The sequence below is a fragment of the Aquila chrysaetos genome, chromosome 5, assembly GCF_900496995.4.
Source record: "Aquila chrysaetos chrysaetos chromosome 5, bAquChr1.4, whole genome shotgun sequence".
NCBI lineage: Eukaryota > Metazoa > Chordata > Aves > Accipitriformes > Accipitridae > Aquila > Aquila chrysaetos.
This window is the reverse complement of record NC_044008.1, coordinates 61,096,249-61,111,651: the sequence shown is the minus strand read 5'-3', so window position 1 is coordinate 61,111,651 and position 15,403 is coordinate 61,096,249. Positions and strand designations below refer to the sequence as shown.

Genomic DNA, 15,403 nt, shown 5'->3' with positions numbered 1-15,403 from the left:
CACTGGCACTAATTGACAGCACATATCCTAATCTTCCTAGAAAAAATACAAACTCCAGTACAAAGTTTTTCTATTTCTTAAAGTGACAAAGCATAAATTGGAGCAAATAATAATGGGCAACGTTTAAACATATATGAAACTTCCACCCTATCACAGAGCCAGAACTCAAAACAAAAAGCTGACAGCATCTCAGCTATTATAGGACCAAGATTAGGCACTTTTTAAAGTTAGTTGTACTCAAACCTTTCATTTAGGAATTCTGCTGCAAACGTACCTGAAGTACATGTTTAGATCCACTGAGACGGCATAGTTGGAAGAACTGATGATCACAGCAACACTGAGATCATGCGACACTTTCACCGCAGTGAGTGGCGATGTGATGGTTGGACTCCTGTCCTCATCCTGCACGTCTCCCTTGCAGAGTGCTACGTTGATGTTTGCTAGTTTTGCACCATCAAAAGAGTCAAATACGTCTTTAAACAGCATCAAAGAAAACACCAGGCCTCAGATTGTCCAACAAACAAAAAATTACATAGAAGGGGAATTTCTCTTAACTTTGTGGTCCAAGCCAATCTCTGCACAACAAAACATTTAGAACTGTTTGTTTTACAAGAGCATTCTAAGCTCAGCTAGGATCAGAAGTGAATTGTGCTAGATGCTGTACAAATACGCAACTTGTGCCATCTCAAAAGAGTTAACTTATACTTAGAAGTGAACTGAGACAAATATATATTGGCAGTTATATAATTAGGAGGAAAAAGTAACCTGACTTTATTGCACTTTTTTACATATGTGTCAGAAAAAATTGACAAAGAATAGGTTAAAGTTGAGCACCTTGTGGAACAGTCTGGCAGGTTTGAGCTCCTGTTCTTTAGAACACAAAATACAGCTATCTGGTTTCCAAGCTGTGATTCCCCACATATCTGTAGATAATTTCTAAAGGATCTAATTAAGAAAAGAAAGGCTAGTGACAGTAGACTTAAGCCTGTTATACACAGATCCCTATATCAAAAACACTGAAAGCCATTACTCTAGTGTGAAAGAGATTCCCAGTGGCATGTTGAGAAACTACATTTGATACATGACTATGGCATTTTTTACTACATTAACTAGCACTTTGCTACACAACCCCTTTATTGAAAGCATCTTCAAAACAGACACGAATTTCTTTCAAGAAATTTCTGCTTAACCCTGACAGAAAAGAAAAATTACTTTGTTCTTCCAGATCATTTACACTGAGAGCTAGTCTCTACTGCAAAGGATACAAATCCAGCCAGAACTATCTAACAGAAACAAGATCCCCCTGCAGAAGTGTGTATCTGTTATTCTTTCCAAAACTTGCAGAGGCAAATCAAGGGTAAAGCAGTCACATGTCTCTATGGGTGAGTCTTTTCCAGGAAAGGTAAGATGCACAACAATAAAATTATTGAGCAGAAGTATGCATTTGTTGTTTTCAAAAGACAGTATCCTCAAAGAGAAAACTGCAGACAGACCTGTAAATTTAAAGATATTTTAGGATTATAAAAATCTGGTACTTTTGATTTGTGAAAATATCTCAAGAAAATTACAGCTCAAATTCATTGCCTCTGCTGCCATCTTAACAAAAGTTGGGATTGGGGGGGGGGGGGGGGGGGGGCTTGTTTTGTTTTAAATCTCACTTTCTATGTCAGAATCACTATTTTTAGAACAGTTTCCTAAAACAGTGCAGGCTTTTTAAGTGGCAAATACTATGAAAAACACAAAAAATCATTACAAAAATAATATTTCAGTCAGCACTGGAAATAAACACTACAATCTTTGGAAATAACAATACTTTAGCAAGGGAGACTGTTTAAGAACATGTAAAACATCAAAGCTCTAGGTCCCACAAAGACTGTGCATTCTAACTGTACACTACGTTTGCTAAGCATAGAACATAAGGTTAAAGGCATAACTAGTCCTTGCAGAATTAGTAAGAAGCCCCATCTGTTTTCTTCCCAACAGTTCCAATATTAAAGGGAAAATTTGAGATAGCAGGGTTGTATGAGTATGTTTTATTAAAGTTTATTTTTAACTTTGTATCACCCAAATACCTTACCCTACAACACTTTAATTCCCTCTAACAATGTCATCTTTGAATACAGGAATGTCTCTATAATTTTTTAAGTTCATTAATACTGCTACTGATCACTTTAAATCAGTGTGAAAGGATTTGACACTTCTCTAGTGTTCAGTCCTACTGCCTCAATTTGTTTCACCAGCTGAAGCAGAATTAGACCTATAATAACTTCAAATACGGAATACACATTGAAATTTACTCACTAATGTTTTTAACTTCAAGAAGCTTTTTAAGTGTATCTTCCTTACAACTGTGCAGGGAAATCGGGTTGTATTTTCCATCTTCGGTAGTGAATTCATAAACAAACAGTTCATGACTTTTACTTAGAGCCAGTATTTTTGTCTTGCCTGCTTGCAGATCATCGTCTTCTGTATTCTCCCACATGAAGCTGAAGATACAACATTCAGTATGTTTACTGACCTTATTCTCTTTCCGCATTTCATATGCTGAGCAGCTCTGGAAGCGTACTACTGATGGGCAGTATAACTTTAACCTCTGGCAATAAAGATTCTGCCGCCTCCTCGTCCCTCCCCAATAGAAGAACATATTTCATCCCTAGCAGAGACTGCAACACAAGACAGTGCTTGAGGAATCCCTGCTTCTCTTCCTCTCAAGAATACAGGGTTTTTCTATCCTTGTGTGTTTCTTTCCTTTAGTCATCCATGACATATGCCACATGAGTGATGCCCTGCTTCAGGACTTCTAGGAGGAGTAACACCAGCACTGCCAGCTAGGGAGAAGCAGAGCATATTGCCCATTTCCATACATTTTGCCTCCCCGTTGCTCGGGCTGAGAAACTCTTCAGGTGTCTGTCTCCACACCTGCTCTCCTATGGAGAGGGGAGCCGACGGACACAAAACAGCTAGGAGGCCACTTAGGATGGTGCAGAGTGAAACACGAGACCAGAGCACCATAACGATGTTGGTATTGCTTGACACTGCAGATGTTCAGAATTGCAATGTGACTGTGGTTTTGACTCAGCTTTAAAAGCTACTACAGCAGATTAAAAACATCTTGTGATCGCTGAATGTCACGCACAAGAGCTTGCCTCTGACCAGCAGACAAGAAGTCAAGCAGTCAGGGCACTATGAAATTTTAAGCCAGCAACTCGACAAAAACAGATTAATTCTCTTCTTGTTTTTTGATCTACTGTAATGAATACATCCACAACTAAGCAAATAAGCAGGTATAAACCAACGTCCCCTCCAGCAATGGTATTTTAAGTGGAGAGCATCCCATTTCAAGGCAAGGTTTGAAAGTCCCCCTCAGTCTCCTGCAGCTTTCAGGGCCTGCCCTTGCCTGGGCAGGATTGCTCCCTTTCAGGGAGCACCCTCAGCCCCTGGGGTCCACCCCGCGCCTCTCCCCAAAGCAGAGCGACGCCGGGGGACCCCTCCCGGCCTCCCCTTCCCCTGCTCGGCCCCTGCCACTTACTCAGCCCAGGCTCCCGGGAGGACGCTGCCCCGGGCCCGGCCGCCTCCACTTGGCACCAGAGACTCCAGATAGATCCCACCAGGGACCAGGAGGCTGCCCAGAGCGTCCTGGCCCCTGCTCAGCCGGACCCAGGCTGCGTCCCGCAGGGAACCCTGCGCCTCCCCCGAGAGGGACGCCAGCAGTACGCGCAGGTCCCGCTTCGCCCCCTCCATCCTCCTCAGGGAGGGCCGCCACCCCCGGCCTAACGGCCACCCGCAACTCGACCTGCCGCCATCTTGGACGGGGCAGTCCTTCCTTCCGGTCAGCTGACAGGGCCGACCAATGCCGTGGCGTGACTACAACGCCCAGCAGGCACCGCGGCCAGGACCGGGAGGCTGTGAGGGCAATGCACGCTGGGAGCTGTAGTCTCCGTGAGCGGCGGCGGGCGGGGACCGGGCTGCCACCACCTTCGCTCCCTGCGGGCGGTGGGACCAAGGTAGGCAATTGCCTCCGGGGGCCTTTATGTTCATCACGGCACCCGGGGACACGGTTCTGCGCTCAGCTGTGCCCTCTGAGGAAGCTCGAGACCTGCAGCAAACCTACCCCTAATTCCCATCATCCAGCCCGCGCCTCATTCTGTTATATCTTGCCGCTCTAGCTTGGAAAGCAAATCATGACGGCTCCCTCCCCCGTGCTCCTTTAGAAGCTTTGTTGCTAACCGTTATTTGGAAAGTGTGGGGTTTGGGGGGGGGGGCCAAAGCCCGGCAGACGGGGGGGTGTTTGTGCGTGTATGGAGGAGCTGGCAGCGCCATGGCGGCTCCACAGAGCCCAGCTACAGCCGACAGCGCTGCTCGGGGCCGCCGAGCCCGAGCAGCGCAATGAGACCCCCTCGCAGCAGGAAAATCCCGCCAACGAGGAGGTTCCGCCTAACCGCGCCCGCTCTCCGCCCCCGGGCGGTGCCAGGCTCTAGAGACCCCGCCCCCAGGCCGGGCCTCCTGGCCCCGCCCCGCGAGGAACTTCCCGCTGGCGGCGGCGGCGGATGGTGGCCGCGAGGGTCCGGTTCGCGCTCTCCCATGGCGGAGCGGGAGGATGTCGCTGGTGTTGGGGTTGCTGTCGCACACGTTGAGCAGGGTGCTGTGGTACTCCGGGCTGCGTAGGGGTTGCCATGCCCCCCGGAATCAAGCCATGGAGCAGGACAAGGCGCTCGAGGTTTACGGTGACTGTCGCGGGGCTGTTGGGGGCGTCCCTCGGAGAGGCCTGGGGTGAGGGGTCTGTGAGGGGCCGTGGGTTGTGAGCGGCCCTGGGGGCCGTTGGTGCTGTGGCCTTTTGGGGGGGGGGGGGGGGGGGGGGGGGGAAGCCAGGCCCTGCCCAGCCCTTTGCGGGGGGCCGAGAGCTGTGTCCCGGGGTTGAGTGTGGGAGCGCACCTGAGGGGCTGGGGGAAGGTGGCCGCTCTCGATGCGGGGCAGGAAGGAGGTACGTTTGGCTTGCTTGCGAACTGGAATCACTGCCAGGGATGTGGGGCGGGGAGGGGTTACCCTTGGGGTGCTGGAGAGTCAGGGAAGTGTTAAGGGAAGGGTGAGGGCCTGTCTCGGGTGCCTGCTAGCTTTCCCAACCCCACGGCCAGCCCCAGGCTGTGTCTGGAGATGGGGTGGATGCTGTGACCTTGGCATGGTCACTGTTAGGATCCTGAGCAAGGAGCGTGCTGAGAGAGCTGCCTGCATGCACTGCTTGACCGGTGGGTGATCTGCTGCTTCCCAGCTCCCGAGCTGTGGGAGAGGGGCTGGACTGCCGCCGGGCTTGCTCAGTCCCTGTGTTGGGGGGAGTCACCATAGTGTTTCATCACCTTAGACAGAAGAGGAGCTGGACACACCTGGAAAGGCAAGTAATTCCAGAAAGGTCAGCCAGTTAGTCCAGCGAAATGGAGATTTCTGTTACTGAACGACTGAGGTTTTTGTAAAATATGGAAAGGTTTCACTTCTGGAAATGTTGCATGTAGGATCTTAGAGGATTCGAAAAACATTGTCAAGCTTCAAGGCGCTGTTATTTTGTAGGCAGTTAGGAGTAGTGTGAGGATTTTATCCAGCGCTGTACATGTTTTTATCTAAAAAGAATAAAAAAGGAAACAATGTCAAACAAACTCAATTTTAAAACTTGAGTGATGTTTAAATATAGGCACTTTGAAACATCAGTGGTTCTAAGTAATAACTTTGGTTATGAACCTTAACCATGTAAGTAGTCCTGTTGATTTCAGTTCGTCCATAGGGTTATGCTTGTGCATGATCTTCGCAGAACTAAAGCATCTGTCTGTGTAAAATTTAGGTTTAAAAGACCAGAGGCATCCATGAAGTACTGCTGAACTATATCAAGTTCACTGTTCCTCTCGCTGTTTGGTGATGCAGTTGATTTCCTCTTGGGCCTTTTCACATAGAAAGAGGATAAAATTTAAAAATAGAGGAAGAAATGTATCAGAAACTACAAGGAAATGTGTATGTGAAGATACTTACGTTGTATGTATATGTGAAGTAATTTCTTATTTGGCTAAGACTTTAAGCAAAAAGTGATATTAGAGCCGGAACAATGGAAAAAAGGTGAAAATACTTTTTATTGGTCTGACAAATAAGGCTATTTATCTGTTTGCTGGTAAACATTCTAACAAAGCCAAACGGTTTGTTTGCTTGTTACCATCATGATCCTTCACGTAATTGAGGGGACAGTTACCAGTTCTTTGGGAGCACAGAACAAATAGCCTTGTGACATCTGCTGTATCTTCTAGGTTTGTAATTCAGCAGCATCACATCCTTATGATGTAGACAGAGAAACAGAGGTTGGGGGCTTCAGAAAGATTCAAGCAATTGTCTGCTTCCCTGGAAGTCAGGGGACGGGGCTCAGTTCTCTCATTCATCCCAAGTTTTGTTTTATGGTATGAGTGATGACAGCTTACTTTGGAAAGCAAGTGTTTCCCAGCCCTGCTGAAAGGATTACCTGGGTCTTGAGAGTACTTTGAGTGCCCTTGCAGGAGGGTGAGAGGTTCTGAGAAGGTGAGCCGAGTACCAGGAGTGAAAGCTTGTACAGTTGTACAAATGTAAGTCTTTTCCTTGCTCACAGGTCAGAGACTTTAGGGCATATCTCTGACTTCAGGCATACCCTTCTCAGATGGATGGAGCCCAGACAGACATGAACTACCGTTCCTGCCCGCTGGCTGCCTGCTTCCTTCCTGCCTGGAAGTAATATAGCAATATTAGTGCCATGTTGTACTATGCCTGTGATCCCTGCTGAGAGGCTGGGCCTATCAGCTTAATGGCAGGAATGCACTGAATGCAGCTTTGCAGCTCTCAAGAGCTGGGTGGGTCTGTCTGTACCTGAAGATAGACTGAAGTAATTTGCCGTAGTGGAGCCTGGTATCACATTTGCTTTAGCAATACAGTTAGCTATTGTAGTAGAGCTATTGGTAGGGCTACACTACAACTAAAATCACTATAGCTAGCTAAGAATACCTACCCATTCTTTTTTTTTAACCTGGTTTTTTTTTTTAAACTGATCTTAACCTGTATCCCTTTAGTTACCTTATTTATACCAGAAATGCTTGTACTTGCACTTCTAAGGGACAAACAACGGCATACAAGGCAGAAGCAAGTGAGAGGTGATAGCTGGGAACTTCCTAGGTTTGGCCTTCACTGTCAAAATTGGTGTTTCTTCAGGTTATGCTGGGTACATGGCACAGATGTGAATAGGCTAGAGATCTCATTGCCTTTCCTTCTGTGCTGCATTACTCAGCACACGCATTGAAATGCAGAGACTTATTTTTTCAGGTATTTATGTACTCTCTTGTGCATTATTTTTCAGTGTCCTATAATCAAATATTGTAGCTTTGGAATATTACTTTAAAACCTTTTGCTCTATGGAAAAGCAACAATAAATGTAATTCTGTTTCATTGTATGATGAAATCTCCTTAGGCTAATCCACATCACATTGCTTCTATAAAAGGCAATGCTGCTTATCATTTTCTATGCAGGTATATTAAACCTAGTTGATCCCCACATTTTACAACCTGAGGAAGGGACCATTGATACAGATAAATATGGATTAGTGCATTATTTTGGTATTGGCTTTCCTTAAGATGGCTTCAAAATCTTATCTGTGAGGCCCAGGCTGGGAACTGGAGAGAAGATGATGAGAAGGAAATCTGTCTTTTCTTGTTAATAAGTTAGGTTTTGAAAAACCTGAAAGGCAAGCAAACCTATCTGAAATACTACATCTATGTGTATCTAGACTAATATTATATGACCTGTAGTTCTGAAGGTAATACATATCCTTTAATAGGCATGTTTTGATTTCTATTTATTATAACGGGATTGTAAAAATAATAGCAAGTTTAGAGCTGCAACATGAAAAATACATGCACAGTGAACAACAAATGCCTCAATTTGCCCACTTCCGAAGCAACTTGTGAGATAATGTATCGCTGATATTTACAGCTCTGTCTTTTCTGAAGCGGAGCAAAATAAACAATGCTGGGAAGATGGTTTCTAGTAAAAGTACCTTTTATTAAATTCAGGAAAGCTACTTTATTGTTGGTCACTTGTCTTCTGCTTTAGATATAATCCGTACTATCCGGGACCCAGAGAAACCTAATACTTTAGAAGAACTGGAAGTGGTAACGGAAAGCTGTGTTGAAGTGCAAGAGATAGGTGAAGATGAGTATCTTGTTATCATCAGGTTTACACCAACAGTACCTCATTGCTCGTTGGCTACTCTCATTGGTAAGTTTTCTATTTCATTATATCTGTAACAAGGAGCATAAAGTTAATTTTAGATTGTCTGAATAACATCAGTCTTAGTTAAAATTCAGTATGACTTTGCCAGCAGTTTGACCAGGAATTTCATCCTGAGAACCCTACTAGGAGTGCAAACAAACAAAAACCAGAAGAAATGTGGGGACATCCATCTGTTTTTATCAAGTTAGGGAAACTTCAGCTTCAAAGTGAAGCTCTCAAAAATCTACTGGGAAGTGGTACAGAATTCCTTCTTTATATTCTCCGAATTATTTTAGTAATGTTAAATTGAAAATTTATCAGGTCTTAAATTTAAAAAAATGTTAAAACTTTATGATTGTCTCCCTTATCTTTCCCTTACCTTATGGGCTGTTCTCCATTCCCACACATTTATAAAAACCCCACGTGCAATCCAAGAATACCAAAAAAATTTCTGAACTGTTAGGAGTTTGAAAGCAATTAAGTTGAATGAGAATCTACCCTGGCTTATTTTGTCTTTTTTTTTTTTTTTTTCTCCTTATTATTTGTGGTGAGATTACATCTGAAAAATCACATCTGAGTTCTCTGAAATGATTTGTTTAAATGTGCCAAGGTTAGCAACTCTTACCATTATATATCAATACTAAGATTTCTTAGTCTGTTTTAAAGATTTTAGGGAAAATAAGTCTTTTATTTAATTTAATGAAGAAGTACATGTATTTATGCCCAAATAAACCTTTGCAGCTTTATGTAGAAAGTAGAGTATAGATAGCAAAGCATTGTCATGCCAAAGAGTAATAATTTATTTATAGTTTGACCCTGTTAGGAACATCAGTGGGTTAAGGCTCAGACCTGAGGACCAATGGTGTACATGTCAAACTTCGTGCTAATCATGTTCTCAGCACTTAAATGTCAGCCAGGTCTTTGATGTCAGTTTGACTGTGCAGTCGTTATCAGTATTGTGGACCTCTGAAGCGTAGTTCCTCATGCTGTTACAGGAAAGGGTTATGGTTACTGTTTTAAATAGCTGGGTAGTATATGTAAGAATGTAGTCAGTAAACAGGTGGGGTTTTTTTCCAAACTTCCTTATCGGTACAGAGTACTCTAAGCTGGTAGTTCTTCTGGGGAGTATTTTCTATGGCTGTTACCACTAGCTCAGTCTGAGGACAAACTGGGGCTGCGGTATGGCTTTGTCTGTGTGTAGCTCATCATAAAGCCAGGCCTTGTGGTGAAACTGCAATGGGCTAGTGGTAGGGGTGTCCCCAAACTTGGATCTTGCTCCCAAAGATGAACCACAGCACTCCTCTGCTCAGTCTGTACGTTAGACATTAAATAGTGAAGTTATGAGCTTGATTTGCCCCAAAGTCATTGCAGGCTTGTGTTCTTCAAGCAATTTATGTTGGATTTTTTTAACAAATGTTAGAAAACAAAAAAAGCATTCTTCTCAGTATAGATGCAGCCACAGTGACAGCTCTATCAAAAATATAGAAGGCGGCTGGAAATGGAGGAATTTGTCTGTATTTAGTGTTTCCAGGAGGTGTTTAGAGACCAGAGACCTCCTAAGCTTGTAAGGCAGGTATGAGCTTAACTGAGAAGCTACGTCCAAAGGGTCAAACCACAAATTATTTAGTCTCCTCTGTGGTTTGTGCTGCTCAGAATACAAAAGGAGAAGGTTGTCAGTTATACTGGTGGTTTTTGATTGTTAAATATGGATTCTCTGAAAATGCACCTCAAACCTTGAATTTTACAAGAAAATCTCTTATCTGTTTTGCTTAACAGGCCTTTGTTTAAGAATAAAACTTCAGAGATGTTTGCCTTTTAGACATAAGGTAAAGTATCTGTTCTGGATCTTGCTTTAAATTACATGAATGTATGCCAAGTTCTCTGTAAAAGAGTGTGTGCTGCAGGATCAAGTAACTTGCAAGCTGTGATTAAGGATGGGGTCTTTTTAAAGCTTGTCATTTGCCTATGGAGGGAGAGAATGTTGCAGTACAGTGTAGCACCTGAAGGGATCTGTGAATAACTGTGGTTCTTCCTTTCCTTTACAAAAGACCATTTATTGCTGCACTTCTGAAATACACTGTGTTTCAAGAGATTTCCTCACCAGCTGTCATTTGAGTTCTTGCTTGGTGGAAGAGAAGGTGTTTTCAAATCCAGTGTTACAAAGAATTGAAGTAATACTCTTGCCTCGGGGAAAATGAATTTGGCCTTCTGCAATATTTCAATATATCTAAGCATCATAAATGTAAAATGTTAATAGTTACTGACTCTGCTGTACCATTTGGAATATCTGAGAGTTGTCTCCAGTGGACCAACTCTCTGTGAGCGAGCAGCCCTGAAAGCAAGAGAACTACGCTGTTGTCAGTTAGAAACCGATTAAGTGGAGTTCCACTACTTTATGTAGGCATCATCTATGAAGTAAAAACTTCAGAACAGATTCATTAGAGTTTAGAAGAACTGCAGAATTCAGAACTGGAACTGTGTTGAAGGAATCTCTTTATGACCTGTGTCTTAGGTACTGTTGTATAGATGGCATATTGGCCTGACCCTGGTCAGTATATTGTTCCTAACAGGGGCCAGCCCTGGCTATGCTGCTGGAGTGTAAGAAGCTATATAGGAAACAGGGGGTTAATACATCCTTAAAGAAAGCTGTTTGGATCTTAGCAGGAACTAAGAGTAGACTTTTAATGACAAACATAGTCTTCTATAGGCCTTTAGAAACTTGCCTGAAATAATTTAAAGTATAAATTAATTAGCTGAGGATTTCTGCTGTTGATTTTGTTGTTGTTGTTTTGTTTTTATAGTTAATACCTTCATCTTTCCAGTTGAACAATGTAAAGTGAGACTTGCATTTCTAGAAAATTAGGTAGGTAGTGATTTGTTATGCTGGACACATGGTAACAAATAGGTTTAGCTTCAGTGAGGTAAGATAAAAGGCATAGGATTTGTTTACTTGGTTTTCCTTTGATACATCAGTTTTACGAGATCTCCTTGCAGTTCAGTGTGTGTGAGGGTTTTGTTGTTGTTTTTCCCAGGCCTCTTAAAAGCACGAAGGTGATTTACGTCTGTTTAGATTCTAGCCTTATAATCTGTTCCCATGCAGGAAATAGATACTGCATTACACTACCATTTTCAAATAGAATACCTGTGATTCTCATCATTAAGCAAAACTTATTAGGAATATCTAGGAATCTCTCCCTAAGGATGGCTTTTCAAGAGTGCGTAGCTTGTGAAAGAACATGTTAAGAAAGTAGTGCCAATTCTCCACTCGGTTTCCAGAATAGCCTAACTGCTATTACTTTTTCACAAGAGCAGTTGATATTAGTGAGGAATGAATGCCTCCACAATTTTGAAGAAAAGTTATTGGGGCCTCTCTGAAATGGGGGAGGAGATTGTCCTGTGACTGCGTTGCAGTGAAGTCTAAGATCAGCTCTTGATATTGATCCCCTTTTGTTGTCTGTGAACATTTTTAGAAGTGTGAATTACGTGCATTCTATGTGTACTGTACAATTTTTTTCTTCCAGTAATGAATATATTCAACTGTTGGTGTGTGCATCTAACATTAATGTTCTCTCCTCTAGCTGGAAATCTACATATCTGAAGGTACACATTCCACTGAAGAAGACAGTAAGTAGAGCTTATGAATGAGTGCTGCTTTAGACTGTATGTTTGTGTTCTTTTGAGAAGTCCTTTTCTTCCCCTACCTTACTATCCTTGTCAGAAATGAATACACTGTTAAAGCTTTAAAATGAAACATGTAGTTGAGGCTGTTTCAAAAGCTGCATTGGTAGTGTGAACATATGCTTGTTGTTGTTGTTGGTTTGGTTTTTTTAAGCAACCAAAAAAAACCCCTGCAGTTCTTGCAGGTGTTGAGTGTTGAGAATTTGCTACTGTGCTGCTGAATGATTAACATGAAGAACTACCTGACTGGTTGAGCTCTCTATCTTAACATCATCATGACAAAAACATAAGTTTCTCAGTCAATATTTGAAATGAAACTTACAGGACATCGAAGTTCTTTCAAAGCTATAGCCAATCACTGTCTTAGACAGCTGTTGAAGCCTTTGTCCAAGCAATGTCCCAGGCTTTTTTGTTCTTAAGCATTTAGATATCTTTGTATGGCAAAAATTGGTTCTTTTGATTAAGTGACTAGAAATTGAACCCGGAGAACTTGGACTACTAATTTGTCACAAATATCACACTTGATTTTAAGACATGTCATTAGAGCATCTTACATTCTTTTCCTGAACTAGAAAAGTAACAAAAATATTTGGTTTCTGATGGTTGGTTTTTTGTGACTGAGCTTTCATTTGCTTTGTTCCCAATTTCCTGTTAATCCTCTGTCCTTTGACTACTGGCTCTTGAGCACCCTCATATTCTTCTTGTCTTGTCATCCTTCCATTGTGTCTGCAACAACCTTCTTATTCTAGGCCATGCAACTTAAATGTCTGCCTGTACAGTGCTTTATTGGCTATTGTACAAATTTCAGTTTTGGATATTATGCAAATAATATCTTCCACCTAAAGAGAAAATTGAAAAGAAAGTTGATACAATGTACTGTTACTGTACATTTTCTCAGTCTTTGAGCTGGCCATTCACTAGGTTCGGAAAATCTTCACTGCACTATGGTATCTTGCATTTGTCACGTTACTGATGCAGTATGTGTGAAGTACCACTGAAAACTGCTTCTGACTTTACTTCTTGTGATGTTTTGCAGTCAACAAGCAAATCAATGACAAAGAGAGAGTAGCAGCTGCGATGGAAAATCCAAACTTGCGTGAAATTGTGGAGCAGTGTGTTACAGAGCCTGACTAATAGCTACAATACCCACAGAGTTATCATTTTGATACATTTCTTAAAATATCTTTTGCTTAAAAAAAAAGAAAATAATAATAATAATCAAGGCCTTGAGTTTAATACTTGAGTTCTTTTTATCTTCCACATGTTTTTTAAAAGAAATTGTTTATAAGATAGATTTAAATTATGATGAATTAGTCTCTAAAATAAAGTGAAGCGTATAGTGTTAAGAGTTTGTAATTTCTGGTGTCCAGAGAAATATTTTATGATTAAAAACAAACCAACACATATGTATTGCCTTCTGATTGTGATATAAATTCAGTTTTGCAAGTTAAATTTCTACATTGTTTCAATCACTGCACTGTAAAAATAAAACGGATTCTTGTACTGAAATGCTGCTTTCTGAGTTCAGAAATTTTCTTTTTTCTTTAAGCTTAGGTTTAGATTTCTGTTAGAGAAGGAAACATTTCATTCAAGTTCTTTGTTGTTGATAAACACATTAAAGCTGAAATGAATTCAGAAAAATAATTTGGAACCAAGGGACTGAACTAGAACAAGGTAGATTTTTACTGGGACACTATTCCTGCTAATATTTGCACTTTTTTTCCCTGTTAAGTACATGTTTCTGATTCTGGAGGCTTTGCTTTATAATTATATATTATATATTTATAATTATCCTGAGGGTAAAGTTTTCCTATGGACAAGATCTTGCCAGTTTGATCCTGCTTTTTCTTATGACTTGCCTGCAAGACAGTGAGAGAATCCCACATCCCTTCGTTCCTCTGGTTCCTGCTGTCCTGTTTCTTTTTGCTGCTCCCTCACTAATCTTATCTGGGGTGCCTGTAATGTTGCCAGCTGTCAGATGTTTTCCCCCTGGAGAAGTTCCCTAGGGTTTAGTTTCCACTGCAGCTGTGGATTTGACCATGGATTTACCTTTTCCTGAAGAATTAGGCAGATGTTCCTAGCTCAGCTGTCCTCCCAGTGGAAGTGATGTTCAGTTCAGGATCTGCCATACAGCCACAGGAGGGCCTCAGCGGTAAACGTATGTGCAGGGGGAGAGAGGCTGCTGCCACCCGTCTCATGCCCCATGGCACTGACAAACTATTCGGGTATCCCAGGGGTGCGTTACCTGGTCTATACATAGTAGTTATCGTCTGCAGTGGTTCGTGAGAGATTTAGGGAGCTGTTCCTCCGTGAAACAGTGATTACTCTAGTGGGCTTAAACGGTGAGAAATCCTTGGAGTTCAGCGCAAACATCTGGTGAGATTTTAGGGGTTTGTAACCATTTTAATAATCGGCCACATAAAGCTTTCCTGAAGGCTTGAAATGATTGAATGGACTCCAGCTAGGCTATGCTTTATAAACAGCGGGGGAAATTTTTCCCTTTGTAAAACAGTATACTGACATATGTCACAGCTGCGCCAACAAGAGCTTGTAATCTCCCTACTTTCAGTGCCAAAGTTATCTTATTAAAAAAACGGGGGGGGGGGGGGGAACAGTCCCCTTTTTCCATAAGTTACTGCACATCTGCAGAACTGTCAGTTCTAGTGTATGTGTGGAAAATTACTTAACTTCAATTGCTCAGCCAATTAAATTTTACGTAAATTTCAAAAGCCTTTGTACCTTCATTGCTCACCCTGAATTTAGCTTGAAGGAAGTATGTATGTCCTTAAGTAGCACTTTCTACAGATGCTTCTGTAAAGTGTAATTAGATATAAGCTTAAATGTAGGACACTGCTATGTCCACTACCTCAGGTGTTCAGCAGAATGCGAAGGGAATTAGCTACTTGATGTTTGCGTGAGACATTAAAAACATGGTACTGTTTCCAAAATAAATAAAAAACCCATGGACCAGTTTTTTTTTTAAAACCCTACTTTGGGCAAAACCTAAAATCTGTGTATATAGACTCCTGCTGGAATGGTCCATTGTGAAGTATCCTAAAAGATGCATTTTGCAAGGTTTTCTGTCGGGTTTTTGTGTTTCTTTGGTTGGGGTTTTTTTTTCAGCTGGGAAGGCTTATTAAATGGTAACTACTTCTGTAAAATAGTTTCTTTTCTATGCAAAGCAGGTGGAGATGTTTTCCTATGATAAGGTTCCCAGTTTTGCTGTGCCATGCCATTAAAAAAAAAAAGTATAGAACAAGAGTGATGTTTTTCTTCCCCACTGTTTACACTTCAATAAACTAGTTAGATGGTAACCCTTGCAAATTGTAGTTTCAGTAAATGCAACTAGCAGTTCAGTTCAATATAAAGGATTTATTCTGTGTAGTTACTTGTCATAATCAGCCCAGCACTTCTAACACAACTCTTCTTCCAAAAATTTTTGAATTGCTAAACCATGATGTA

General features: G+C 41.9%; 2 protein-coding genes across 8 annotated transcripts in view; one reads left to right on the top strand and one right to left on the bottom strand.

Annotated features, from left to right (window-relative positions):
• The window catches only part of SPG11 (SPG11 vesicle trafficking associated, spatacsin), a 40,384-nt gene extending 36,566 nt beyond the window's left edge, over positions 1 to 3,818 (bottom strand). For all 5 annotated transcript variants that reach the window (XR_005932367.1, XR_003923408.2, XM_030014480.2 and 2 more), the window contains exons 1-4: positions 3,530 to 3,818; positions 2,302 to 2,486; positions 1,266 to 1,493; positions 275 to 473 (exon numbers count right to left, since the gene is read on the bottom strand). Coding sequence is in view for 3 of the 5 variants with exons in the window: in XM_030014480.2 (XP_029870340.1) it covers positions 275 to 473; positions 1,266 to 1,493; positions 2,302 to 2,486; positions 3,530 to 3,741 (824 nt within the window). In the remaining 2 variants the exon portion in view is untranslated. The remainder of the gene's footprint in view (positions 1 to 274; positions 474 to 1,265; positions 1,494 to 2,301; positions 2,487 to 3,529) is intronic.
• Positions 3,819 to 4,473: 655 nt separating this feature from the next.
• On the top strand, positions 4,474 to 13,450 carry CIAO2A (cytosolic iron-sulfur assembly component 2A). 3 transcript variants are annotated; one of them, XM_030015827.2, is made up of 5 exons: positions 4,474 to 4,724; positions 8,105 to 8,269; positions 10,040 to 10,089; positions 11,842 to 11,887; positions 12,978 to 13,450. In XM_030015827.2, exons 1-5 carry the CDS (start codon positions 4,598 to 4,600, stop codon positions 13,073 to 13,075), a joined length of 486 nt encoding a protein of 161 aa, XP_029871687.1. In that variant the 5' UTR covers positions 4,474 to 4,597; the 3' UTR covers positions 13,076 to 13,450. The 3 variants fall into 3 exon arrangements, with proteins under 3 accessions (XP_029871687.1, XP_040979760.1, XP_040979761.1); XM_041123826.1 differs by lacking the exon at positions 10,040 to 10,089; XM_041123827.1 differs by lacking the exons at positions 10,040 to 10,089; positions 11,842 to 11,887; positions 12,978 to 13,450 and adding an exon at positions 8,816 to 8,841.
• The last annotated feature ends 1,953 nt before the right edge of the window (positions 13,451 to 15,403 follow it).